Consider the following 26,391-nt stretch of genomic DNA (forward strand, 5'->3'; position numbering starts at 1 on the left):
TTCCTCATCTGCTTGCATTTTCAGGGAGACACTGTGCATTAGGAGACCTTTGAGTTATGTTTTAAAACCTCTCCCAAAGAATATTTAAACCAAGTAAATCTACCTAGTGGCTCGTGGGAGAGTTTTTCCTCCTTGGTGACCATCTCCAAGACTGGCCCATGTCAGAGTTAGGATGAGCTCCAGCAGCAATGCTTCCACTTAGGATATTTTTTTACCTGAACATTAAATAGTTAATATTGAAACAGATGCATATATATTTTATATATACTGAGGTGGTTATTTGTAGGCCTAACTGATTACTGAATGATTTTAAAAAACTGTCCCTGTGATGACTGATGTGGAAAAGTTCTGTCACTGCAGCTCTGCCTGAAGGGAGGTGCACCCACATGACAAACCAGAACCTGCATAAATAAATCCCAGAAATCGAGGGGGAAATGTTCTCACGCCTCCCAACAATCCCAGGGAGGCACAGGCGAGGCATCACTTGGGGACCATTGTTCTGCCTCCTCCCTGAATAAATGGGGGATTGTCCAGCCACCTTTCTTTATGAGTAGTGAACCTGTCATTAATTCTTTTTGTTTGTTTTTAAGGAAAACACTTTAAATCTCTGAGATTAGAAGTTTTGTGTCATTCAATTAATTAAGGGACGCCTCTCAAGAGCCATAAACATTAAAAAGCTTCTTGGAAGCAGGCAGTGGCCCAGTCCATTGGATAAATTGATTGATTACTTCTGTGGCTATTCCTAATAATCTGTAGCATTTTTTCATTAGGCAGAAAGTTGTTTTCTTATTTAGTATGCAAACGTGGGATCCAGAGCATTCTGCCAGTGTGTTATGATTTCTTTTTTCCATTATGCAATCACAGAATGTGTCACCTCCCTGTTTACAAAAGAAAAATGTAAGAGATAAAATTTGTGTTTAGTAAGGATTTTGATCTCCAATATATTAAAGAAATTAAAGCCCAGGCTTGGCAGAAAATCATAAATCATGGTTATGTGTTTCTCCAGAAGGATTTTATGGATGCTAGGGCAAAGATATTACCATGTGCACTCTGGTTATGTAGAAATGCCACTAGAGGCTATTTTCTTTCTTCAAAGGTGCCCTTTAAGCTCACAGAAAATTACTCTTAATAGAGTAAACATGCAATTTGCACAGAACTAACACAATGTGCGTCACAGAGAAAAAAGCCTAGTGAGAAATTTGTAATGAATTTAATCTTTCTTTCCTGCTGAGAATTTTCCCAGGTTTGTGGGGCTTTTTTTTAGTGAAGTTGTTTAAAAATGCATTCTTTGTTTTAAATTTCCCCAAGTATTTCTGCTATTCATTTTTTCACTTGGGAGGTTTTCTTTCTGGAAAGTTTGATGCTAAAATTTGCATGATATGGATTGTGTTGATAATTATACTTCTCTTCCTATATGAGATGAGTTCACTGATGCTATGTATAAATTTAGAAAGTGATTGCTATGAGTAACCTCAAAAACTCCCTTCTTTGGAATCTTTTTTCCACTAACTGAAAACAGAAATTTATTGGGTTTTGGGTTGATTGTCATCTTCGTTCTTCCCCACTCCCCATGCCCCAGATTTGTTATCTTTCTTTACCCTTGTTCTTTCACCTTTTTCTTTCACCTTTTTCTCACACTTAAAAAAATAAATAAAAAAATTACCTGAAATCATGAAAGAAAGATATCACTTCAGAGAGACCAGAACTAGTAGTCCTGAGAACTTAGTAGGGTTTTAAAGATGTGTCTCTGTTGAATGACAGAACTCAATGAAAACAGTTGTGTATTCTGAAAAAACTGAAGAAAACACTGGCAAAAAAAAAGCCCTTCAAACTAAAGCAAGGTAGTTTTTATTACTAGGGAAAGTTGTATTTTCAGGAATGTGAATTTCTGGCCTTTTTGCTGTGGGAAAGCATCTTTGTCCAATGAGTGGAAAGGTGTGGTGAAATGAGACTTGAGAAGGACAAAGCAGGTCAGGAGATGTTTTTCTGAGCCATTCATAGTTAACTGCATGAGAGACCACCCTGCTCCTCCCTCTGCTCTTGGAGGTTTCCTGCTCAAGAGCTCTGGGCATTTTTTCCATCTTTTGGAAGTTTGGCCACAGAGGAAATGGAGTAGATGGTAAATATGAGAGAAAGGAAGGCTTGGAGACATGAAACAAATGATATTAAATCTGATGATTCTTTAATATGGTTGATTGAATAAATCCATCCTGGAAACAGGAAAGGGGATTAATTGCATGTTAATTTTCAGTGCTTATGTGTCCCCTGTGCTCTGCTGAAGCAGGAACCTGTCTGAGATGACTTCTCACAGCCTTGTCTCTGCTTTGGCTTCCACACATTTCCTACCCCTTCAGAGTCAGACCAGGTGTTTGAAGGGTGCCAATACTGTACAGGACAAACCTTGGCAGGGATCCTGGCTTGCAACCAGCCCAGCACCTCCTCTTGTGCTGCTGGGGGCAGGGGAGCTGCATCTCTGCTGGAGCATGGCTTGATAAACCTGGAGCTCAGGTGCTGCAGGCAGCAGCTCCCAGCTGTCCTGCTGGCACTGCTGACCCTGAGGACTCCAGGACACACAGGATGATGAAGAAGGAGTTTGTTCAGATTTGGTTTGAGAAGCACTGGGGATGGCTTTCTGTGCTATCAAAGATTTTTAATGTTAATTCTGCCACGTAGTTCCACAGCTGTTGCCAAGGGCTCCTCTCCTCCCATCCTGTTGCTTGTTACATGCATTCAGAGTGAGACTCTGTACTATAAGGATGCATAACTTTGGTTTGGAGTGAAATATTTATTTAACCTCAGCATTATTCAGATATTCCCCCATTTTCCACGGAACCTCGCTGGGTGGCTCTGGAGACCTGAGACGAGTCACTTGGGGAGGAAGTTGTCCAGATTCTGAAAAAACGATCTAGAGAAGGGGAAGCTTGGGAAGCGCTGCTGTGCAGTGATTCCCCCTGAGAGCAGTGAATAGCACGCCAGTCTTTCTGCTCTGGGTTCTGACAGGTTCTCTGGGGCCTCTGATGGGCTGAAAGGTGCAAGCACGAATAGAACGCTTCTAAAAAACACTCATATTATGGGCAACTTCTAGAGTAGAGCTCCACACTCCTAGAGAGAGCAGCTCTGGGGTGGAGCCCCCTGCTCCGGTTTGCTTTAGTGATGGCAGAGTCAGCCTGTTCTTGCGGCCGAGGATGAGCGATGTAATCGGCGATTGTACGGCCGAAACTCCCGAGGTTTCCCCGCTGCCCTCCGCCCGGAGAGCCCGGAGATGGGACACGGTTACACGGACCGTGGCTGGCTGCAGCACCGCCCCAGCTCCGAGCTACGGGACTCGGGTCACCCCCACGGCAGAGCCCCGCTGCGAGCGACGGGCACCGCCGGGGCTGGGGTGGGAATGGGGCATCTCCCGGGATGGGATGGGATGGGATGGGATCGGGGATCTCCGGGATGGGATGGGATTGGGGCATCTCTGGGGCTGGGGTGGGAATGGGGCATCTCCGGGATGGGATGGGATCGGGGATCTCCGGGATGGGATGGGATTGGGGCATCTCCCGGGATGGGATGGGATCGGGGATCTCCGGGATGGGATGGGATTGGGGCATCTCTGGGGCTGGGGTGGGAATGGGGCATCTCCGGGATGGGGTGGGATGGGATCGGGGCATCTCCGGTATGGGATGGGAATGGGGCATCTCCGGGATGGGGTGGGATGGGATCGGGGCATCTCCGGGATGGGATGGGATTGGAGCATCTCCCGGGATGGGGTGGGAATGGGGATCTCCGGGATGGGATGGGATTGGGGCATCTCTGGGGCTGGGGTGGGATCGGGGATCTCCGGGATGGGATGGGATCGGGAATCTCCCGGGATGGGGAGGGATCGGGGATCTCTGGGATGGGGCGGGATCGGGGTATCTCACAGGGCTGGGATGGGATTAGGGCATCTCACAGGGCTGGAACGGGATCGGGGGCATTTCACAGGGCTGGGGCGGGATCGGGGCACCTCCGGGGCTGGGGTGGGATCGGGGATCTCCGGGGCTGGGATGGGATCGGGGATGTCCGGGGCTGGGGCGGGATCGGGGCATCTCACAGGGCTGGGGTGGGATCGGGGCATCTCCCGGGATGGGATCGGGGACATCTCACAGGGCTGGGGTGGGATCGGGGCATCTTCTAGGGCTGGGGTGGGCTCTGGGACTGGGGTGGGCTCGGAGCATCTCCCGGCGCTGGTTGGGCTCGGGGCATTTCACAGCGCTGGGGAGACTCCGGGGCACCTCCCAGGGCAGGGCAGGCTCGGTGCCCGGCGGCGGGGCGGCGCGGTGGGCTGGGCGGTGGGCGGTGCGGGGCTGGGCGGGCTCGGGCCGGGCTGGGCGGGCCGGGGCGGGCTCGGGCCGGGCTGGGCGGGCCGGGGCGGGCTCGGGCCGGGCTGGGCGGCCCCGCCCGGGCGCAGCGCGGAGGCGGGCGCGGGGCATGGTCCCGGCGCCGGGGCCGGTGGCGGCGGCGCGGAGCGGGCGCGGAGCGGTGGCATGCGGCGCGGAGACATGCGGCTGTGCCTGCGCTCTGCCCCGCCGACATGGACCGCCGCCGCCTGCCGCCGCCGCCGCCGCTGCTGCCGCTGCTGCCGCTGCTGCTGCTGCTGCTCCGCGCCGCGCTCGGCGCCGCCGGCCGTCTGAGCGCCCGCCCCGCCAACGAAGGTGAGCCGCGCCTCGGCCGGGTGCCCGCTTATTCCTCCTTCTCTCCGCTCCTTTCTCTACCTATTTGTTCTTCTTTTTTTTTTTATTTTTTTTTTAATTTATTTTTATTTTTAATATTTTTTTCGCTTCCCCGTTCTTCCTCCCCGCCCCGCTCCCCGTTAAGGTGGTCCCGAGCGGCAGCGGCTCCTCGCCCCGGGAGCGCGGGGCTCGCCCTGGCACAGCGCGGCCGCTGCTCGCCGAGCGGGGACGGACGGACGGACGGACGGACGGACGGACGGACGGATGGATGGATGCATGGATGGATGGATGGATGCATGGATGGATGGGCGGGCGGGCAGCCCTACCCTCCCTGCGCTCCCCCGAGCGCATCTCCGGCAGGGATGCAGCCGCAGCCCCAGCTCGGCAGGTGCCCGGGGATAACTCCGAGCCCTTGCTCATCCCCAGGCGTGCTGGTTGCGTTAGTCATCCAAAACTTTTAATTAATACACAAAAAGCAGCTTGCTCCCCTGTAAAACCTCCTCCTGGTTCCCCGGCGGATTTGTGTCAGATCGTGTTGTTTGTATCGGATGTCTATCAGTATGTTAAAGTTGTGTGTGTGTGTGTAATTTTCCGGAAAAAAAAGAGCGAATGGTTTATTTTCTTTTGCTGTGTTAATTTCTAAGATGACATTTGCTGAAAACCCATTTCAGGGAGAAAAAAAAAAAAAAAAAAAAAAAAAGAAGACATCCAGACACTGAGAAAGTGATGGAAATACTTGAAAAAAAAAAAAAAAACCACTTAAAGACCCCTGTCCTTTCCAGATTAAGACAAAAAAAAAAAAAAAAAAAAAAGAGGAGCTTTTGATTGCTTGCACGGTGAAGGCACTCGGCATGACCAGGATGTCCAGTGTAATTATCTTTAGGGATAAAATCTAGAGGGCAAAGGTTGTGAAGAACTTGTAGCACCCAACAGCCGTGTAAAACTCGCACCTGCTTCGGTTGGACGAGTGTGGAGAGAAGCTCTGAAACCTGTCAGAGCGATTATTTCTCCCTTACAAATAATGCTGATGTACTTATTGGTGCTTGTGTGATAAGGCAGTGAGATAACAACTTTACATGATTTCTGGAAGGAAAAAAAAATATAGTAAGAAATAAATAAGGAAATATGCAAACTTTACAAGTCCTTTGTAACAGTTTATCATTGCTAGGAAATAATTACAGTACCGTTGTACAAGAGCAGTATGTCATCTGTTTGTATGTTTTATGTAAATTTCTTTTATATGCAGTGCTTTCTAGATTTTTTTTTTTTTTTTTTAATGAGTGTGCTTTCAAGAGTCACTTTCAAACCTCCAGACAGCAGCTATTTTGTAAATATTGTCGTCTGTCAGAAGTCAATTTCAGGAATGAAAGCAAGAGTGTGAGCAGGGGTTACTGTTGTCTTGTTGAGAGCTCTTAGGGATGGCTGTGGTTCTGTAAGTCAGAGGAGCAGCTCTGCCTCCATGGCAGTGCAGGCTGAGAGTGCCTGTGCCAGAAAGATGCTGGAGCATTCCAGTTTGCAAAAAAAAACAAAAAAAACAAACCCACTTCTTGTGTCTTTGTTTCGAGTCACTGGCGCTGAGAATTGATAAAGAAGGGAAAATATGGGTATCATACGGGGTGCATGTTAAGTACACTTGTCCAAGTCAGCTTCAGCAAATGCTGCCTCCCTTCTCTCTTCTCAGCTTCAAGATGAGCAATATTGCAAAATTGGTAGTGAAAACAACAGTAAAAATGCAGTCATTGAAGAATAACCTGCTTTTCAGTGGCTTTTTTTTTTTTTTTTTGGAACTGTATGTTTTGCTATGCTTTTCAGAAACAGAAATACTGTCAGTTTCTTTTTAAAAGAGATCAACTCTAAAAGGCTTTAATTTTTTTTTAAACCCTCACTTAGGAAAGTTCAGTAATTCTTTTATTTATTTACACTATACAGATTGATTATTTACAGATACAGATTGATTTTGTGAGTTTAGAAATCTTAATTATTATAATTTGCTGATCCACTATTTGATGAACAAGTGTTAGCGTGCAGCTTTAAATCATGTCAGAAGATGATGTTTTTTCTATTAAATTTTTTTCTAACCACTTCATTTACATTTCTACTGTTGTTCCCATAAATTTTCTCCCAAAACTAGAGATAGATATTTCTACATTTCTCTGGAGTATTGAGAAAAGTTTCATTTTTCTACCACTGAGAATAAAAAAAGATATAATTTGTTAATGTGGGCATGTAGATAAATGTAAGGAAAAAGGTAGATATTTTTTATATTAAAGCTGCTGTTGTAATTCTCCCCATAAATTGTTTAAACAATGGATGGAACTAATTTTTGGTGTGTTTGTGCAGCTTAATTTAACTTCTAGGGGATGTAAATGTTGCAGTGGGCACGTAACAAGAGTGTAGGCAGAGCTATCAAAGAAATAGCTCCTAAATTTATTTGACTTGAAATAATTATTTTTCTTTTTTTAAACCCACCTTCACTTAGCATTTGCAATTATGATGCAAGTGATGACTGTTGGAGTGATACTAGAGTGAAAGTGGATGGGATGAAGGGAGGAAAGGAGGAAAGAGGGGCTGAAGACAAAACTGCTTTTTGTGGTGCTCAGTGCATTCCTTTTTTGTCTTTTTCTTGGAGAGCTTGAGGTTTTCTTAACTTGCTTCATCCCAGAGAAGTTTTATTTAGGATTTTTTCTGGCTAAAAGGGAAAACTTTCCCCCGAGTTTGTTTTCAAACTCCCTGCCGTGCTCGTGAGAATCTGTCTGCAGACAGATTTTTCCTGCACAATCAGAGGAGCCCAGGGAGGTTTTCTGAAGCTCAGATTTATCTGTCTTTACTGGTAAAAGGTGTGTGCTGTTTTCTGAGGGGCAGGAGAATGTCAGGAAGATTTAACATCCAACTTTTCCAGTTTGGAGTTTGCAGACTGAGCCCCGTAGGTGCACAGAAACCAAAGGCTCTCCTGCTCCTCTTATATATATCCTGAATATCTGTTGGATATTCTCTGCTTGGTGAGGATTGTTTTTCTTTTTTTCTAGAAGGATGCAATTCTCTTTCAGAATAATTCCTGTGGTATCAAGAAATCGAACGAGTCCTGTCGTTCTTTAATTTAATAATTTCTCCTCAGTCTCTTCTGTAACTATATTGCCTGCCTGAGGGTACCAGGCACCTTAATTTCACTGTTTTATAACCCACAACAGTTAACACTTGACCTAGGTCATTAACAGGATTATCAGCAAATTTGTTTAAGCTTTTACTGACAACCTGAATTGCTTCAATAATATTTTGACTGTGCAGACAGGAAACTTCTTGTAACCTCTCAATCTAGCATAAAATTAATTTCTTGTGAACACAGCTACCAAAAGATCAATATGGGAAATTTGCTTACAGTCCTTGGCTTCAAACAGTGCCTGTTTTGGGTTTACAGTAAGAAGGTTCCAATCAGCCTCCCTTTTCAGTCTGTATTGGATTAGGGGCTGCAGTTTCATCTTTTGAGCATTGATTGTCATCTCAGAACTTCGCAGAACCACACAATTAAATGCAACATTTTCATCTGACCTGGACTCTGTTAACACTTAAAATTGCTAAAGACAATTTACTCTGCCTTTGTAGTAGTGACAGCCCGTGGTGTGGTTTTGAAAAATGTGCTGCTTGCACATGGAGCAAAATTCCTGCCCAAGCCTTGTGTGTGATTTTGGGAAAGGCTGACAGTACTGGGAGCTCCTCAATGGAATCAGAAGGGGGAAAGGCTTTTTACAAATCTCACTTTGCTCTGTGTCATGTATCATTAGGTCAGGGTAAGTCTTCATTTCTCGTGACACTATTCCTGCTGCTGCCCCTGGCTTGAAATTGAGTGTTTATTTGCAGGAGAAGTTAAAAGTAGGTTTAGAAATCTGAATGTGATTCCTTTTAAAATTTAGTTTCAGAAAGCTCAGAGTCATGAGGGGCTGGAGGACTGTTTTTCATACAGCTGTGCCTTATGCAAAGCTTCTGTGCTTAATCCTGACTTGTATGAGTACAAATAATTTGTTACAAATTCTTACAAATAATTGATTTAATTTATTGCAAATAATAAACATGTTTTACAATTCACACCACCATGGTTTTAAAACTAGCAGAAGTTGGGTGAATGCATCATTTTATGATAACAATTTTGATAGTAGATTGTAACGTGGAAAAACTTATTTTCTTTACTGTTTGTCACTGGGCTTTTTCTTGACTTACTTCTATTTCAGCATAGTGTATTGAAAAGAAAAAAAATCTCTCCATTGGCTATAGCAAACTTAAAGCAGGTGTTTGAAACACAGAGATGTACAAATTGGACACAGCAATTAATTCTTATTGCAGTTAATTTGGGCACAACGTATTTGCTGCCCAGTGAAGCACTCAGGGCAGAGAAATGGGTCAGAACTCTTCTTTCTGTGCCCTCAGCTTCAGCAAAAAGGCACCAGCAGATGGGCAAGCATGAAACAGATAATGGGCACACCAAGTTTAACAGTTGTTTACACAAAAGCTTTGCAAATCAGGAGTGCGTTCTGACTGAACTTAAATTTTTCATTCCCAGCTGGGAGGATGTAGAAATTAGTTTTAATTCTAAAAAAAATTATTCTCTGCTGGAGTTAGGTAAATTGCTGTTAGTATACTTACTTTTTGATTCTGTAGGAGAACTTGTGAGTTTTCCTCCAGGAAAATGTCTATAATTGCTCTTGTTCTTGTAATCCCCACTTGATGAAAGTTTAGAAATACAGATGCAGGTGTTCATTTTCTTGTTCTCAGAGCTCTGGATTTTATCACCAGTGAGGGTCACTGCAGAGCTGTTACCAAACACCACAGTCCTGTTTGTGGAGTTTTACACAGAGCCTGAGTTAGTGCCATAAGGTACCTGTAACTCGTGGAGCTTTGTAGCTGCTCTTTGATTTTTCTGGGAAAGAAAATAAAAGTAAGTGAGCAACTGGAGCAATAATCATGCCTTAACTTATGGTGAAGTTCAAAGCTCTGCTCAGTGGAGCTGGTGTTGGAACTCAGAAGGTAATTTTGGTACCCTAAGGTGCAAAATTGGATGTTTCCAGAGTTGTTAGATAAATCTGTAGAGATTTCCCTAACCCACTGCCTTTCTAAAACTTAATTCCAGCATCCAGAGAGTGCTTTTTCTGGAATGGAACATTTCCTTTCTTTTGCATTGTTACATGTGTTGAAGCATTGCTGAAAATATATTTGCCATAAGAAATGACAGAGTGAAGTAGAATATTTTTTTTTTGTTTACAAAAGCATCTGACAGCTGTTAAATGATCCTTTTTCCTAAAAATTCACCACAGTGGGATAACCCTTAACACTTTAGAGAAGTAGCTTTTTTTATTTTTTTTTTAAGCACCCATATTTAAACTGTTCTAAAACTTTTAAACAAAAATAGGTTAATTCAGAAGATTAGATATGAACTCCTGGGAGTGTAATTTTGGAAACAGAGTGTGGTAGCAATTTGTGGGCTTAGGGTTGTGTTCCCCAGCAGCAGTTCTTGTGTTTTTTAGTTTCTTAGGCGCTCCCTAAATCCAAGAGCAAGTTCTCATTTTGCAGTGTGAAACAGATGCAAGATTAAAAATTCAGCCCCTTAAACGGAGAGTTCCTTTCAAACTTCTGCAGGGAATGAATGAGAGAAATAAAGATGTAGAAATAAAGATAATCCTGCCTGAAAGAAACCTTGGGATGGTGACAGAAAAGTTCCAGTCTGCGGCAGTGAAACAGCAGCACATAAAGCCTTGAATTTGCAGAGATGGTATTAAATCAGACATGTTGTAAGCAGAAACATTTGTACCACTCTGCTTTTATTTTATTTTTTTTGTTCATTTAACTACATGTCCTGCTGTTTCAGGCAAAATATGGAGGAAAATCCCATTAATCTACTGGAAAAATATTGATGGAAGAAGAATAGCAGACCAAACGAACAGTGGTTGAAACTTGCTAGCAATTAAGAGAACAATAGGTTGAATGTTAAGGTTCAGTCAGGGCAGTTTAGTGTAATATGGTGTGGGAATGGGGCTTTATTTCCAGCTGGTTTCCCATAATGTTTTTATATCTATATTTGCATAGAAAGATTTGCATGACATTGTTTTTTGGCTTTTTTTTTTTTCAACAGCAATTAAACCTGCTGAAGTATAGCTGCCTCACATAAGAGGACAGTAATTAGAACCTGAAATTTTTAAATTGGTGCCTAAGAATGGAGGAGTTTGTAGAAAATTTAGAGTGACAAGTTACTCTTTAAATAAATTACAACTAAAGCAAAAAAATATATTTTGTTCAGTGGTAGGCTTCCCACAAACTTTGTGCAGCAACAAATAACAAGTGACATGGGATTGCTTAATTTAGTTGCTGAGAAGTTAGAAAGCAGCTAGTTCTTGATTTTATTTTTTTTTTTTTTAAGAGGTAAGGCTTTTTGAGAGTTCCATTTTGGAAGGGGAGAGAAGGATTAAAGGAAAAGAATAAGTAGGCAGAGATGAAGAAAATTTGATCTGAATATTATAAAAAAAAATTCCAAACTTCCTCTGATTACTGACAAAGTTAGGAACCTAGAATTCAGCCCTGACAGGGATCTGAACAGTGAGCAAAGCACAAATTAAGAAATTCCTTGCCTCCCTGAATGTCTGAGCTTTGTTTACATTAGTAAGCTTGTGACTCTGATTTACCAGGGCTGAATTTCAACAGAGGCTGCAGTTAAGAAAGGGAAGAGGCATTTTTACCATTCTATTTAATCCTGCTCTGACAGTGCTTGCTTTCTTAAAAAAAAAAAAAAAAAAAAAAAAAAAAAAAAAAAAAAAAAAAGTAAGGCAAGTTATGTCTGCCCAGCCTTTATCTTGAGACAGATTCTGAGATGGTGAGGGCTTTACCCTGAAAAACTTTTCTCCCATGATTTCCCCCAGAGAACAAAAGTCCTAGCAGTGTTTGAGTGTTCCTGGTTCCTGGAGTACGTGGTTCCAGCTGTGGAAAATGTTCTGTGCTCACCCAAACTCTCCAAAGAAAAGCCAGCTGTAGGGAAAACTCATCAGTTCTTTATTCCCACCCCACCTGCCCACCCTTCCTCTCATGCCTGGGCCATTATTTCTGTTCCTTCCAGAAATCAACATTCAGCCAGAAAAAGTAGAAGGCAAAGATAATTTTTTTTTTCTGATTTTTTGTGCCCAGCCCTCTTTTTACTAAAAGCTCTTTACCAGAGGGGGGATGCTTTGACCCTGCAGAAGAAAAGACAAAAAGTGAAGAATTAAATGTTTAAAGGCATTGCTTTTCCTGAAAGATGGCTTAGAGCTAGACAGAGGGTGTTCAAGAAATTAAAACAGGAGTTTTCCATGCAAAGAAGGGAAAGAAACACTGGAGAAGGGGAACATGCTCAGTTGGTGGAATAGAATGGAAACCTGAGCCCTTTGTGGTCAGGAGGTGGAAGCAGAAGAATAAGCAGAAGAATAAGCAGAAGACAGGGGTATGAAAGTGTCTTGTGGGTAGATGGGAATAGAGCAGTCATTTAGTCATTTACCTTTGTTATAAATATTTGTGTTTCTCACATATGGAAATAGTGAAAAAAGATGTTAGTGGGGTTTTGGTTGCAAAGGCAGCAAATGAAGTCGGGGCAATTCCATTTTTCATCCGGATAGCTCAGCACACATGTTCTGCATTAATTACCTCCATAAATTCTCTTAACCTGGCAAACAATGAAAATATCATGTTGGTGACATCACTGCACTGGAAAATAAAAAGGGGTTCAGCATCTTGATTTTCTCAGCATGACATTTGAGGAGATTTTATACTGTTGGCATTTTGCTCCTGCAGTTTGCACCATGGTGTTGAGTCATTTGCTGTGTGGGTTTGTTTTATCTGTGGGGCAGCCATGTGAGGACCCAAGCATTCCATGCAGGCTGGAGATCTTTATTCATGGAGCTAGAGAAGAAAAGCTTCACAAAGTTATCAGGGCACACTTGAGTATGTGGCTTCAGGATTCTCAGAATTGTTTTACAATTCTTGACTTCTGTGCTTTGAACTTAGAAAAACAAAACTCAACCAAGCCCAACCCAACTCCCTTTATTTTTGCTTTTCTGTGCCCCATGCAAGGAGTTCCATAAAAGCAAAATTTATTTTTTTCTGAGTTGTGGCATGCTGCCAGTTGATTCACTTGGGGGACATCCCAGCCTTTTTAACAAATGAATAGTCATTTCCTGGACTTATGCTCTGGTCTCTGTCTCAAAAAAACTCCTGTCCTCCAAAGGAGAATTGATCATCTGCTGTGGATTTTGTTGATTTCAGGACCTTGAATATGTTTGAACTGCAGTAAAATTTGTGGGAACCTTGGAACTTTTAGCTTTCAGTTGTGGGTGTTGTGTGTGCCCAGGAGTTTTTTCTGTGACTCTTTTTGGTGTCTGGAATTCTGGAAACCGAGCGTGTCATGGTAGGTTTGGACTTCTCAGCTTACCTTAAGTGAACTTGGACACTGACTCAACATTTATTTTCCCCTTTAAGCAGCTAAAAATCTTCCCAAGGGGGATCTTTGTCATGCTCCAAATCTACCAGACCTTCAGAGAGCTCAATTCTGTAAAACTGGTGAATACTGGAAATTACCTTTTTTTTTTTTTTTTTTTTCAAGAGTTAGATGTGCAGTGTGGTTAAACCTTTCTGAGAAGTGCTTCAGAACTTACTAAAATGATTTGAGTAATGTTGAGTTTTGGCTAGACATAACATGTGGTGCCATTTTATGTGCCTCAGGGCTTGGGCACCCAGTGGGACTGACAAATGTGACACATCCTACAAGAGACCCACTTCTATTCTGCTATTCTGGGCTGATAAAAGGCAGGGTTTGGCAGGGCTTAGGTAACTCAATCTCAGCCCTAGTTTCTGGTTTTTTTTTCCTCTGAGAGAGGGGAAAAAAACTTGGGTTTTAAAGGGAATTTAAACTCCCTTTCAACACAGTAGCCCCCATTTTGCATTTGCATATTTAACATGGTTCCTCAGTGATATCAGATTTAATGCAGAGTGGTGGAATGGAATGAGATCTGTAGGATTGGCATTTGAATGTGAGCTCAGCTAAACTCTAATTCAGGTATGCTGAAGCTTTTTGCTTTTTGTAGGAGGCACTGGAAAAGCACCAATTGGAACTGTTTAGAAAAAATGCAAAGAAGTGAAGGCGACACAGTGATTTGGAAGCCATTAGGTTAATCCATTTTTAATTTTTATATCCTTGTCCTAATGAAAAGAACTGGCACATATCAACTTACAGGAAATAGCCTAATAAAACTGAAACCTTATTAGGCCCCTTTGATAAACAGTGCATTCCAGCCCACCACCAGTCATATGTTTTTGCATACTTGGAAATTGAGCTTTGTGCCACTTTAACAATATGAAAAGAACGCTCATGTTTCAAAGCAATAAAAAAAGAAATAGAAATCTGTTTTGCCTGTGTCCTTCACTGAGAATGGGTGGATGGTTGTCCCTTTGCCATACTTAGCAAAAGGAGGAAGACCACTGGAGAGTTTCCACTTAGCGTGGAGTGCAGGTGATGTTTTTATTTATAGGCATTCCCTCCTTCATGAGAGAAACCTTTTGAGAGGAACCTGCAGTGAGGGGTTGCTGCTTTGGCTGCTGCTTCTTTTTCAGCTGTAGGAAAAGCTGAGATATCTAAATCTAGCCTCAGACACTCTTGGGGAGTGTGTTTCATACGAAAAATAAAATCTGGGAGGAGGAAAATTAAATTCTTCCTCTTCAAAAAACTGCAGGAAGCCGCCATAAAATTAGAATTTGCCCAATCATCTGAATTGATGGTGGAAGCTTTTATGTTCTGCAGAAGCAATAATCTCCAGGGTAATTTGACACATTTTGCTAGCTTTTTGTCTTTTCATCTGGTATTTGTGACAAAAGCTCTTAATTTTGGAAAGTTTCTACTGACCATTTAAATACATGAAAATAATGGAGGCTTGGTCTTCCCATTTTTTTTTCTGCAGATTCCTTGGTTCAGTATTGCAGCAACTGTTGGTTTGTTTTTTTTTTTTAATTCATTTTGTTTTCTGTTTGCTTGTTCATCCCTTGCCCCCACCGTGGTGGAGTGCATCAGTCAGGAGCTTGACCACAGATTGAACATGACAGTTGCCAAATTTGGAATGTTCTGCACGAAATCCTGTTTGCATTGTGCAGTGTCAGAGCAGAGGCAAGGAGGGTTGAAAGTGCAGAACTCTCAGGGCTGCAGCCTGGCTTTGGGAAAGAGTTTTTTTAGTAAATGGGCCAAACTATTGGCACATGGGTTGGGTAAGTGCTGCAAAGTTCTACTGGCTGCTTTTTAGATCATTTTCTTCTGAGCAGTGCTCACATCTTCACTCAAATATTTGAGGGGAAATGCAGGACTATAAAATCACAGGAGGCTTGACTTTTGTTATTGAGCAAGCAGCAAATCTGGCTGCTTAAAACCAGGCTTCACTGTTGGACAGCCTGTTTTATTTGTTGTCCCTTCCCAAAGGTTTCTTGGTCTGCCTGAGCTGGTTTCAGCATGGCTTTGGCAACATCAGCATGATAGCTGATCTTAGCTGGAAATTAAAATTGTGTCAAGGTGCAACTTTGGCCTTCCTGAGTTCTTGTCTATAAATGTTGGTGCCCAGAATAATCCAAGACACAAAAGTGATCTGCTGCCACTGCTGGGGCAATTGAGAATTAGGGAGACTCAGATCTGTGTTCACAGGTGGGTGAAAATACAGGTGCAAACCCCTTTGTCAGGAAGGGTTCACCATTCCAAAAATGTGCATCAGGCTTTGTGCTGATTCTGCTCTGTCCCACCCCAAAACCAAGTTCTGGCTGATTTTCTGCCACAGAGTATTTTCTTTGCTGCTTGGGATTATATAGTACATTTCAAATAGACATTCACCATTTTTAATTTTTATTTTTTTAGGTTGCACAGGAAATTTAATTTTTCCCATTTGTTGGCATTTTTTCCAATAACTAACCAGGGTATTTCTAAACTGATAGTTTAGATGCCAAACAGGAGAAGACAACAAGGTGGTGTGAGGATTTTTTTATGCATTTTTAAAAAAAAAAAAGGAAAATGTTAATTAGCTGAAGAAAAAATATTTTATATATCTTTTGACATTGGCTATTGCTCTGTATTTTCTTTGTGAAGGAAGCAATTTGAAAATGCTTTCCACTGTTGAAGTTGTTTGTAGGTGTTTCTCTAAATATTGCAGGTTGCAGGATAGTGTCTCCTAGCAGGCTTTCCTCATTGCTTCAGCAGTGAGGGGAATCTCAGAGTGATTCTACCTGGCACAAGGTCTGATTATTTCCATTCTTGGGGGAGGTATCTGTGCTGTATTCAGTCCCCTGTAGCAGTTTTTACTCTGCTTCTGGAAATGCTGCAGCTCTCAGACTGTGTTCAGGAATCCCTTCAGTTTTAGGGTTCTTTCCTTTCCCTGACCCCATCCTGATGGAGCATCCCTCCCAAACCTGGAAGCAGTTTCTGGTAGTGTCATGTTCCAGCCAAGGCTCCATCCATCTGCTTGATGCCATGAGAGGAGACTTTGAGTTCCACATCCACATCCCATTCCAGTTCTGGGGAGAAATCCTCATGGAGGGAGCTGGGAATGCTTTCTCTCCTGGGGAAGGCCACGAGAATCAGGGTGGAGAGAGTTTATAGAGGGAGAAAACATCCTGAATTGGCATTTTAGGGGTGTGCAGAAATACTGCATTGTAGTGTGGTGAGCAGGGCTGTTGTACAGGAGGAACAAATCCCTGATTTTCAGAGTCAGAAATCATGGCTGCTCATCTTAATACCTGTAAAGTCTCCTTTAGAATTACCACTAGCTTAAATCAAATCATGATGGGAGCCAGTGCAGGGTACCAAGATAGTTTTTTTTGCACTTTATTTATTTACTTAAAGTTGCTTTATGAGAGCTCCTCTGTGTCTCCTCTGTACAACCAGGAATCCTTTCCAAAGCATTCTGTTGGAAAGAATTGTCAGTAGCAATGAAGCTGTTCAGCTTTTTTAAGAGTTACCCCTGGTAACTGGCTGGGCAACCTCAGAGATTTTTGTAGGAACCAGCTGAGGGATGGTCACAACTTTTTTTTGGTACAAGGAGAGCAAATGAGTTGTGTGGGAAACTCATAAAATTCTTTCATCTAGTAAATATGTGGCTATAGGAATTTGTAGGATATTTAAGTACTGGCTTTCATTTAACTCTAATTGTATGTGGAAAAACAAATGAGGATCTGAGTACATCTTCATGAAACACTTCTTGAATTGGTTCACAAAATGGACTGACCAAGTGGTGTATTTTACACTGTTGTTACACTGAAGGACATATCAGGATTAAAAGAAGTTGTAATGAATTAATATAGGAATCAAGTGCTTGTGTGAAGTTTTACATTTTTACTTTTTACCTAACCGTCCAAATCCATGAAAAAAAATATCAGACAATGAATTTCTAACCCATTCTTTGTGTTTCTTATGTCCTAGTGTAGGGAAATGCTTTTTTCTCCTCCTGTTTCCAGATTAATATTTAGTGGTAGGAAATACAATGACAAAATGTCCCATTGCTTCTCCCAATCATTTTCTTTTTTTCTAGATTGAAAGAACTTACTCAAGATTTTGTCTTCTAAGTTCTGCATTATTGTTTCCTCTCTATTGAGGTGTGCAACTCTCTTGAAGTCACAGGGAAAATCAGTGTCCTAGAAGCTTTTATCAGGAAGAGGAAGGTGTTTTTTTTTTTTTTTTTCAGGTTACTACTTGAAAGGAAATATGTTTTTTGCATTTTAGATACTATTAAGTATAAAATTCTATATAATACTATAAAATACTATTAAGTATAAAATACTATATTTTTTATATATATATATATATATATATATATATGTATGTATATAATAGATACTATATAAATAGTATCTATTAAAATACTATTAAGCACAACACACATTTGATCCAGAAACCTCCTGTAGCCAGTGTGAAAACCCCCCTTGTGAGGACTTCTAAAATGTAGTGAGACAGGTTTGAGCATGGAAAAGTAGTGGTTCCAGTCTGAAGGAGATGAGGAAAGTGGCATGAAGGAGAGGAGCTGAAAAATTATTTCTTAACTTCATAGATTTGATCCTGATGATGTCAAGTTGCCCCGTGCCTGTTGTGGGGGGCACTGAATTGAATTTAATTTAATTGCCACCCATGTCCTGTTTGATGCCTGTGAGGGCAAGCTGGACCTGCTGGGCAGGTCTGGAGAGGGGAAACAACCACCAAACTGTGGGTCCATTGCCTGGTTATGTTCTGCAGATGAAAAACTGATGAGTTTGGACAGAATTCATCAATTTCAGGGTTGACAGTGGTTTGCTTTTATCTTCTGCCTTCACTCAGAGTCAAGATTCAATGCTCAAGACATGGATTTCTTGTTTGGACTTGGTTGTTTATTAAATCTTACCTAAAGCACAGAGAGTTCTTCAGCACTTCCAGCTGTCAAGCCAAAAGTGAGGAAATGGAGGAGAATCTAGCTAGTTACAAGGCTAACTACCCAATTAAAAGCTAACAACTCTATTATTTATACTTTTGACCCAGTAACCAAGCACCTGTGACCCACACTGTGGCAGTAAGTATCCAACAAAAACTACCTGAAATGATGGAGAAGGAACAAGAAGGAAGAAAGAGACAATGCTCCAGAACATCCATCTTGTCCCATACCTATTGCTATATTCTAAACCCCCAAATTCAAAACCCTTCTCCATGTGAAGTTACTCACTTCTATTCAAACTACACATCCATCACTTTAACTGCATCACTCAAATTTGGAAACCTTCTCTAAGGCCTCAAGTCAAAAGCAGTGCTCTTTTGGGGGTCAATGTCAGCACAGAAAGTTTAAAAAGGCTTCAGGGTTTCAACACAGAGTGGCTGCAATCATGTTTTCAAGAAGCTCTTTCTGGAAGGGCAAATAATCACTTGAGTTTGCTCCTGAGTGATTTTCCTCAGCCACTTCTTGCCAGGTGATTTTGCTCAGGAGCTCTTCCTTCAGCACAGGTAGTGCAGATGCTCAGCAAACAGATCTGTCTCATCCCAGGAGATCCAGGATCTCTGGGAATTTCTGCTAACAAAAACGAGAAGTGTGCTTTTCCCTTTTGAAATTTTGTTGCTGTTTCTCTCTTACAGATGCAAACCTTGCTGCAGAGCAGCCTGCCCAGGGCTCTGTGTGCTCAATAAAGGACTGGCTGATTTTTATTTGTGTGCATGGTTGAGGACTTGATTCAGAGCTAAGAAATATTTAGCACTGGATTATGTTCTTTCTGTAAGATTAGTAAAGATATTTTTTTTATTGATGTAGATAAAATAATGCTATTGCTTTCTTATAAAGGGGGGGTATAACTGCAGGGGGAAACATTTTTTTTCCCACATAGATTATAGAGCAGCTCAGTCATGGCAGTACATATATATCCACACAAAACACAAATATGTGTGCACACAAATGCAGAAAATATGTATATTTATGGCTCTTTATAGCACAATCTTATTTCTAATACTATACACCTGTATCTTCTTCTGTACCTCCTAATTAAAAATAATGCCTTCAGAGCTCTGGGGTTTTTTGTTTGTTTTTAAGTGATGTCCAAAATTAAACAGCAGTTGAAAGGAGAATAATGAAATAATTCTAATATCTTAACTCAGCTGATTTATAGATATTCTACCTCTTTTTTTTTTTGCTTCCTATTCTGTTTACATAGAGCACCAATGCCCAGTACTGGTTCCAGGGGCAGTGACAACCCTTCAGGTTAACAAAAACAAGATGAAGCTGCTACAGTGGCCACCTCTAATAGATCTGTCATTGCCAGGTGTTAAAATGTCCTGAGATCTATTTCATTTCTCATTATCATTAATTTCCACACTGAAGGAGAAAAAATAATAAAGGGGGTCTGGGGAATGGTGGGCAACAAAAGTAAGCCCAGATTGCAGATAATAAATATTACAGTGTTGCCATGCTGTGTATTAATACTTCATTAGTTTATATTTATATAGAGGCTATTTTTTTTATACAGTATTTTGTATAAATTCACCTGTTCTGCTTCATGTTGATAAAGAAGTGGTTACTTAGGGAAGTGTGTGATCAAGCACTTGGAGACTGTATGGCCAAGATGAGGGAAAGAGTTTATTTTTGTGCTTGTAGGAAACAAATAAATGCCAAAAGAAAAATATCCTTTAATCTGGGATGTATGTATTTATTTTAAATACTCGTTGTGTCTAAAAATAGGTATAAACCCACTGAGATTTGATTGACTGGAAAATGCCTGTCCAACTGTTTACAAATAAAATTTTCCTTCTCACACTGAAAATTATTGCATGGCTCAAAATAAAAAAAACCAACAAAGCAGCACGATTAGCAATCAATTGATGGCCCTCTTTAAAAGCAGGTTTGTCTGAACTTGTAACATTCTAAATAATTACTTTTGTACCTAATGTGTTACACATGACATTTAGAAAACACTACTGCTAGACAATTTGAGAACAAATTAGATCAGAAGCAAGAAAGAACTGCTGGAAGGGCTTTAATCAGCTTTGATTATTTATTCCAGTATTCTGAGAAAATTGTAGATGCCAAATACGTGGCTTTAATCAAATAATGATTTAAATATTCAGATCTCACCATTTCAGTTGGATGCAGTGACCCAAATTTCAGGCATCCAAGGGGAAAACGCTGTGGTTTGTGCAGCTGATAGAAGAATTCTCTTCCCACCCCCTGCTGCAATTAATTTAGCCACTGATCCATTGTTTGTTTTTTGTCACTTTTCTGGTTTTCAGAAGTTGCCCTGTCTGCTGTTCATAGTGTTTTAAGCTAAACAAGACGATTCTTTTCATTTTTCTGTTTTTTTTTCTTCTGTGCAGCTTCACTGCCATGCCACCTGAACAAATCAACTTCTCACAGGGTCCTCAGATAAACACAGCTCTGGGTGTGGGTAACTGAGCTCAGCTGGGCAGAGGCAAAAGAAACTCACTCCTCTTCGTTGTGTCTTCTTTTGTAGTTAATCTGCTGGATTCCAAAACGATTCAAGGGGAGCTGGGCTGGATCTCCTACCCGTCACATGGGGTGAGTTCAGTGGAGTGTGAAATGGGAAAGTGCTGCTACAGACCAGTGTGCTGTTTAACCATTGTTTCCTCTCCAGAGGACACCGTGCAGTGAGGCTGGAGGTGCAAAAATACTCTGCTCTGAAGGTGCAGAATGTGGCTTACATAGGTGTGGGCTTCTCCTTGGAACACCCACCCTGCTGCAGGTAAACCCAGGAAGGGCTCGTTCCTAGGGGAGAAACGTGAAGGCAGGAGGTGCACTGAGCAGCTGCAGCAAAAAGCTCTCTCTGGGTGCTGCTCCTTCTAAAAGTGTATTTCCAAAAGAGATGATGGCTCTGCCTCATGGTGTCACTTGCTAGTTTGTTCAGATGGAAGTAGTGGGAGGTGAAAAATGTGGGGACATAAGCAGCTCATGTAAGTACTTGTTTGTGACTTCTGTGCTGAGTTGTCGCTGAACTGTTCAAGTTATGGGTTTAAGTATTACTACAGAAATGTCTGGATAATGTTCTGGAGGTGGTTGGTGGTTGTTTTGTTTACCTTGTGTCCAGATCTAATGAAACCAGGCGTTCTTTTGGAAGATTTAGAAGTGCAGTCTTAAAGCACCTGTGCTTTCCAATTTGCTAACTCCATCATTTGTACATAGTTTTTGCCAGCAGACTCCTTTTAAAAATTTCTTGGTAACATAAAATTGATGCATAAAATAGTGCATACCTGTCTGGTGCTGATGTGTGTTCAGTCCCCACCTCCTGTTTGTGTGCAGGAACATCCCATTGCTCTCTTTCTGCATTACATGGTGCAGATATGCAGGATGGCTCTTGCATTCCTGCATTGTTTCCCCAAACACAAAAAAAAACACTTGGCAAGGTGAATCCCCATGTCCAGAGCTACCCTTGCTCTCAGAGAAGGCTGAGCCATCAAGTCTTTGCTGAAAGAAAGCACCTGTGAGACTTTTTTTTGCTGTTCTTTTGGGGTTTTTTAGTATCTTTGGGCAAGCTGTTGATTCACCTTTATCACTTTCACAGAATCAGTGTTAACAGTGCCTTTGCATCCCTGCCTCATGGGATTCCTTTGCTAATGTTTAACTTGTGCCTTGTTGATATTATGCTTTAATGCAGGTGTTCAGCAGTATTTAAGGATGAAGGCTTGGCCCATTTTTTGAGTTTATGCATGTATCTCTCTCTGGATAAAATTGTTCCATTCTCATGGGAAAGAAGTGGGAAGAGGGTTCAGGTTTCTTCCTAGTGGCTTTTCCAACAAGAAATGTCTCTAAACAGGATGTCCAAGAGGGAACTCTCCAGCAGTTTCTAGCTCATCAGGGATATTTTTTTTGTTTTCACTTGCCTTTTTTTATTTTTTTTTTGTTGAAACCTTTCTCTCCCAGCTCCCAGTGCTCCTCTGCTCTGCTCTCCTGCTCCCTTCAGCTCCTTGCAGCTGTGCAGATCTGCTGCTCTGCTCCCTGCAGCTGTGTCTCTCCTGCCTTGGATGCCTCAAGCAGTTGGTAGGGAGTGATGCAGGGTATCATGGGGGCTATAAGGAAAACAGATGTGCTGCCTTACCCCACCAAAAAGGGCCCCCAGATCTGTCAAGGCCAATTTTATTGGCTTCTGCAAGTCTTTGTCAGGTAAATGCAGCCCAGCTTGTTGTTTGCGTGTGTTTGTACATGCTGTTCCTATTTACTGCCATATCCTTGGATATGGAAGCCAAAGCAAACCATGGAATTTCACTGATGTGCTTACAAGTTAATGAAATTCTTAGTTAAAAATCGCGTGGCAGTAAATTAATGGGGATCATATGCTGTGACTGTTTTTGGAACAGAGCTGAGGCTCTAGACTGTAGTCTCCAAAATACCTTGAAATTTTCAGCTTATATATTGAAATATACATGTAAAGTATAGAAATAACAATGTTTATCCTGTCCCAATTGGCATTTTGTGTAAAATGGTGTGAGAGAGGCGCCTTCTTCTTACAGCCCTTTATTTATAGTCAATTAATTAAACCTGGTAAATATGGCTGTGTCTGTCTCTGAGCTAACTAAAATATGAACTTAAACTTCAGTGGGAAAACATTATAATAAAGATGTCACATCATATTGAAAGATTGCTAATAGCAGAGCAGTGATTTACAAGGTAAAGCTGATGGAGCTGCACTGGAGGCTGTGAGTCACAAATGAGAATATTGGTGCTGTGCCAGCTCCTCTCGAGCGTGCAGCAGTGTTCTCATAAATGTCAGTACACCAAAGCTGGGGACTTACAGAGTTTTTAAAAATAATTTAACTGAAGTGTTTAACAAACCTCTTACTAGGTTAATAATTTTGTCCTGTTGATACATGATATTGATTGATTTTCTGGCTAAATGACCCAAACTGATTGGCTCTTGTTTCCAGCATTAGAGGGTTCTTCTTTATTCCCTTAAGTTGCCCTCAACTTGGGCATGTGTTGTAATAGCTTTCCAGAAATTCCTGAATATTCACGTTAACGTTTGTAGCTCATTTGTATTCTGGGGTTTGTGTGTCCCACATGAGCACACAGTAATGGCAGTGGTTTAGACTCTGGTGAGTATTATCACCCTGGAAGAATGTGATCTCTCCTTGAACCATCCCACACAGCCACAGCCTTGGCTCCAGGAACACTGATCTGGTCAAGCTCATTAAACCCCCCTCAGCACAAAGCATTGGCCCCTCCAGATAGCAAGGCACAAGAATTAAAACATATAATAGCAGGTTTTGCTGATGCTTGAGCATGATTGGCAGCAGCCACAAGGCCTGTGTCCTGTGCCACCATCCCCAGCACCTGCCCAGGCAACCTTTTTGTGATGCCAATCAGTCCAACCCCAGCTCCATTTCTATAGGTTTCATTAAAAGGGAAAGAAAGAAGAGCTACTTACTCTGTGCAGAGTATATTATTGATATGCTGATTAAGCATAATGCAAATGATCATTAACTGTAATTCACATAAATTACAGCAGCACAGATGTTGGGGGCTGGGAGGATAAAGCAAGTCACTTTAATAATATACAATAGAAATGTGATGGAAAATTCATGCAGGACAAAAGGAGTACAGTCTAAATGCTGCTCTGCATATTCATGTGAGGGATTGTATTGGTTTCTGCATCATTTTTTTAGGGAGAGAGATGTATCTGACTCCTGCCCCATGTCCTTTTTTTTGGTGAAATTTGGAAAAAAATAAATATATTCGTGACATAATCTCAATCCATCGTTCAGCAGTCACGCAGCTTGTGACTCAGTCTTTACATGTTCATTAGTCAAATTTATGGACCTGAAATTTTTAGTCATGTCTTTTTCATGTAGTCAGTAGGAAAGTAGCAGAGAAATCACTCTTGTTTTGTTTGTAGCTAGAGAAGGGAATGCTGTGGCATTTCTTGTACTGTCATGTAGAAGAAAATTGTTAAAAAAAGAAACCAAACCAAGTCAGGAAAGACAAACCACAACAGAAACAACTCTAACAAAAAAAAATACCCAACCTCAGTGAGTTCTGTGCATGGCTAAAGTTAGTAAAATGCAGGCAAAATGGAAAAGACTGATTGGAAAAATAACAATTCTGTCTTTGATCTTGACAGCTTTTAAAATCATTGATATTCTTCAGAAACATCAGATTTTTTTTGAGTGCTGACTGTACTCAGTACCTGAAACTTTTGGGCACATAGTTTGAAATGTGGTGTGGATAACTTGGCTTTTTCTTAGTGGTCACTCTGATGGTCATTTGAACAAATTGAGCTGATCATTGCAGTAATGGAAGCTGGTTCATCAGTAATTGAGGAGAGAAGGGCAACATTCCCTGCTCCTGTAATAGCTGGGGTTGTGCTGGGCAGGCTAGAGCCTACATGACTAAGATTAATGAGAGTTTTTCCATCAACCAAAAATTGGGTTAAAATAAAAAAAAAAAAAAATCCAAGCAAAAGGGAGAAAAATGCCTCCTTTCTTATATTTCAAAAGCCTGAAAGTAGTTTGTCACATTAGCCTGCCTTGTGCCTACCCAGGCTGCTGGCAGCCTCCTTGGTTTCATTTGTTCTGCTTTCAATGGCTGGCTAATGTGTGGCCCTATAAAAACTTTTGGGTCTTTTCTTTTTGTGGGATATCATGGACAGAGCCTGACTTGTATGAGCATTTGGATGTGCCTTGTGACTAGGTAGAGGAGAATTTGTGCAGGTACATCCTGGCTCTGGTGAGGGTGTATCAAATAAATGTTGTTCAAGAATCAGTTTCTCAGGCCACTGTGACTGGAAAGTTTCTCTGTTAAGGCAGAAGATGTTTTGAAGATTAACAAGTATTTCCACAAGGTTTGTTTTCCTGCAGCTTTGTGTCTTGCTGTTAATTGCATCATATTCTGTGGAAGGTTTGGATTTATTTATTTTTTTTAGTGGGTTCTTAATGCTGATGGGTTTCCTTGTGTCATGCTTCAGCCTTCCTCTCAGCTGGGCACGTTCAAAGTTTTTCTTCTTTGCACAAATCTCACATTTTCACATCCACTGTGGGATCTCAGGACAGCTGAGCTGCCAAAAAACCTCAAAACTGGACAACAAAAATAGAAAAATTAATCAAATTCTTCATTTTAGGGTTTTTTTTTGATGCTGATTGACATCTTAGCCTGTGTTCACTTTTTGTCTGACACCAAACTTGACAACTTCTAAGCAGTAGTGTACATAAAGTGGGCAGTGTTGCTGGAATTACTAAGTGGTTGTGAAAATGAGTGTCAGAGTGAATCCAGTGATATCCAACAATTGGTATGAGACAAAAGACTGAAACTTAAAGATATCTTTGTAAAATAAAAGATGAAGTCCTTGTTTTAAAAATGAAAACAATCATGTTATGCTATATACTTTCTTTTTCCTATCCATTAGCAGTGGAATTTCCTTAGTGCTTCTCAAAACAATGTGTTCTGTTCAAATCAAGATTTATCTGTTTTGCCTGAGCTCTGGTCTCCTTACAAGCTCATACTCTTACCCTGCCTTCCACAATTGGTGTGTCATGTCTGAAATGCAGGCAGCCTGTTGTGGTGATTGCAAGTCAAATGAACCACTTGGGATTCTGGTTTTGTGATTCATAGACTTTGTTTCATCTTACAGCGAGTGGCTGATTGGGAAAATAATTTTTTTGTTGTTAGTATGCTCATTTTTTCTACTTCAGTATGTGCTTTTGGGATGCACTGAAAGTGTATTTGCTTCACTTGATTCTCCTTTTTTTCAAAATAGTGAAAATTTTAAAAAACAAAACCTTTCATAAGTTTTTCCTTTTACCTTCAGTTTTCTGTAATCAAACATGCACTGTTTCTCATTTTAGAATTCTTGTTTTCTTCCTGCTGGAATAAAACTCTCTGAATGTTCTGCTGTAAAGTGAATGATTTTGCTTTGGAGAGGGACAGTTAAAAATCTTCCTGATTTTTGAATTTTTTTAAGTCTCTTCATTCACACTCAGAGCCTTGAATCAGATTCAGTGGTGATTTCTTCAGTTTGTGGGTGCTGCTTTTACACAAAATCTGAATAAGTAAAAAGAAAATTATTCCTATTGTACTTTTCCCCCTTTTCTGATAGATCTTTCTTGTTTCAATATAAAGCTATGAGATAAGCCAGATAAAGATGATGATTCTGTGAATATTGTTATATTCATGACTGATTTTGAATAAATGTGAGTTTTGTTGGTATTTTCAGTGAC

General features: G+C 41.3%; 1 protein-coding gene across 3 annotated transcripts in view; it reads left to right on the forward strand.

Moving 5' to 3' along the window:
* The first annotated feature begins 4,444 nt into the window (after window positions 1-4,444).
* The window catches only part of EPHA3 (EPH receptor A3), a 176,752-nt gene continuing 154,805 nt past the window's right edge, over window positions 4,445-26,391 (forward strand). The window contains exons 1-2 of one of the 3 annotated variants that reach the window (XM_056495640.1): window positions 4,445-4,679; window positions 20,682-20,746. In XM_056495640.1, coding sequence (XP_056351615.1) covers window positions 4,559-4,679; window positions 20,682-20,746 — 186 coding nt within the window. In that variant the 5' untranslated portion in view covers window positions 4,445-4,558. The remainder of the gene's footprint in view (window positions 4,680-20,681; window positions 20,747-26,391) is intronic. The other 2 variants (XM_056495633.1, XM_056495649.1) reach the window with 2 other exon arrangements.

Source organism: Oenanthe melanoleuca, chromosome 1 (genome assembly GCF_029582105.1).
Source record: "Oenanthe melanoleuca isolate GR-GAL-2019-014 chromosome 1, OMel1.0, whole genome shotgun sequence".
NCBI lineage: Eukaryota > Metazoa > Chordata > Aves > Passeriformes > Muscicapidae > Oenanthe > Oenanthe melanoleuca.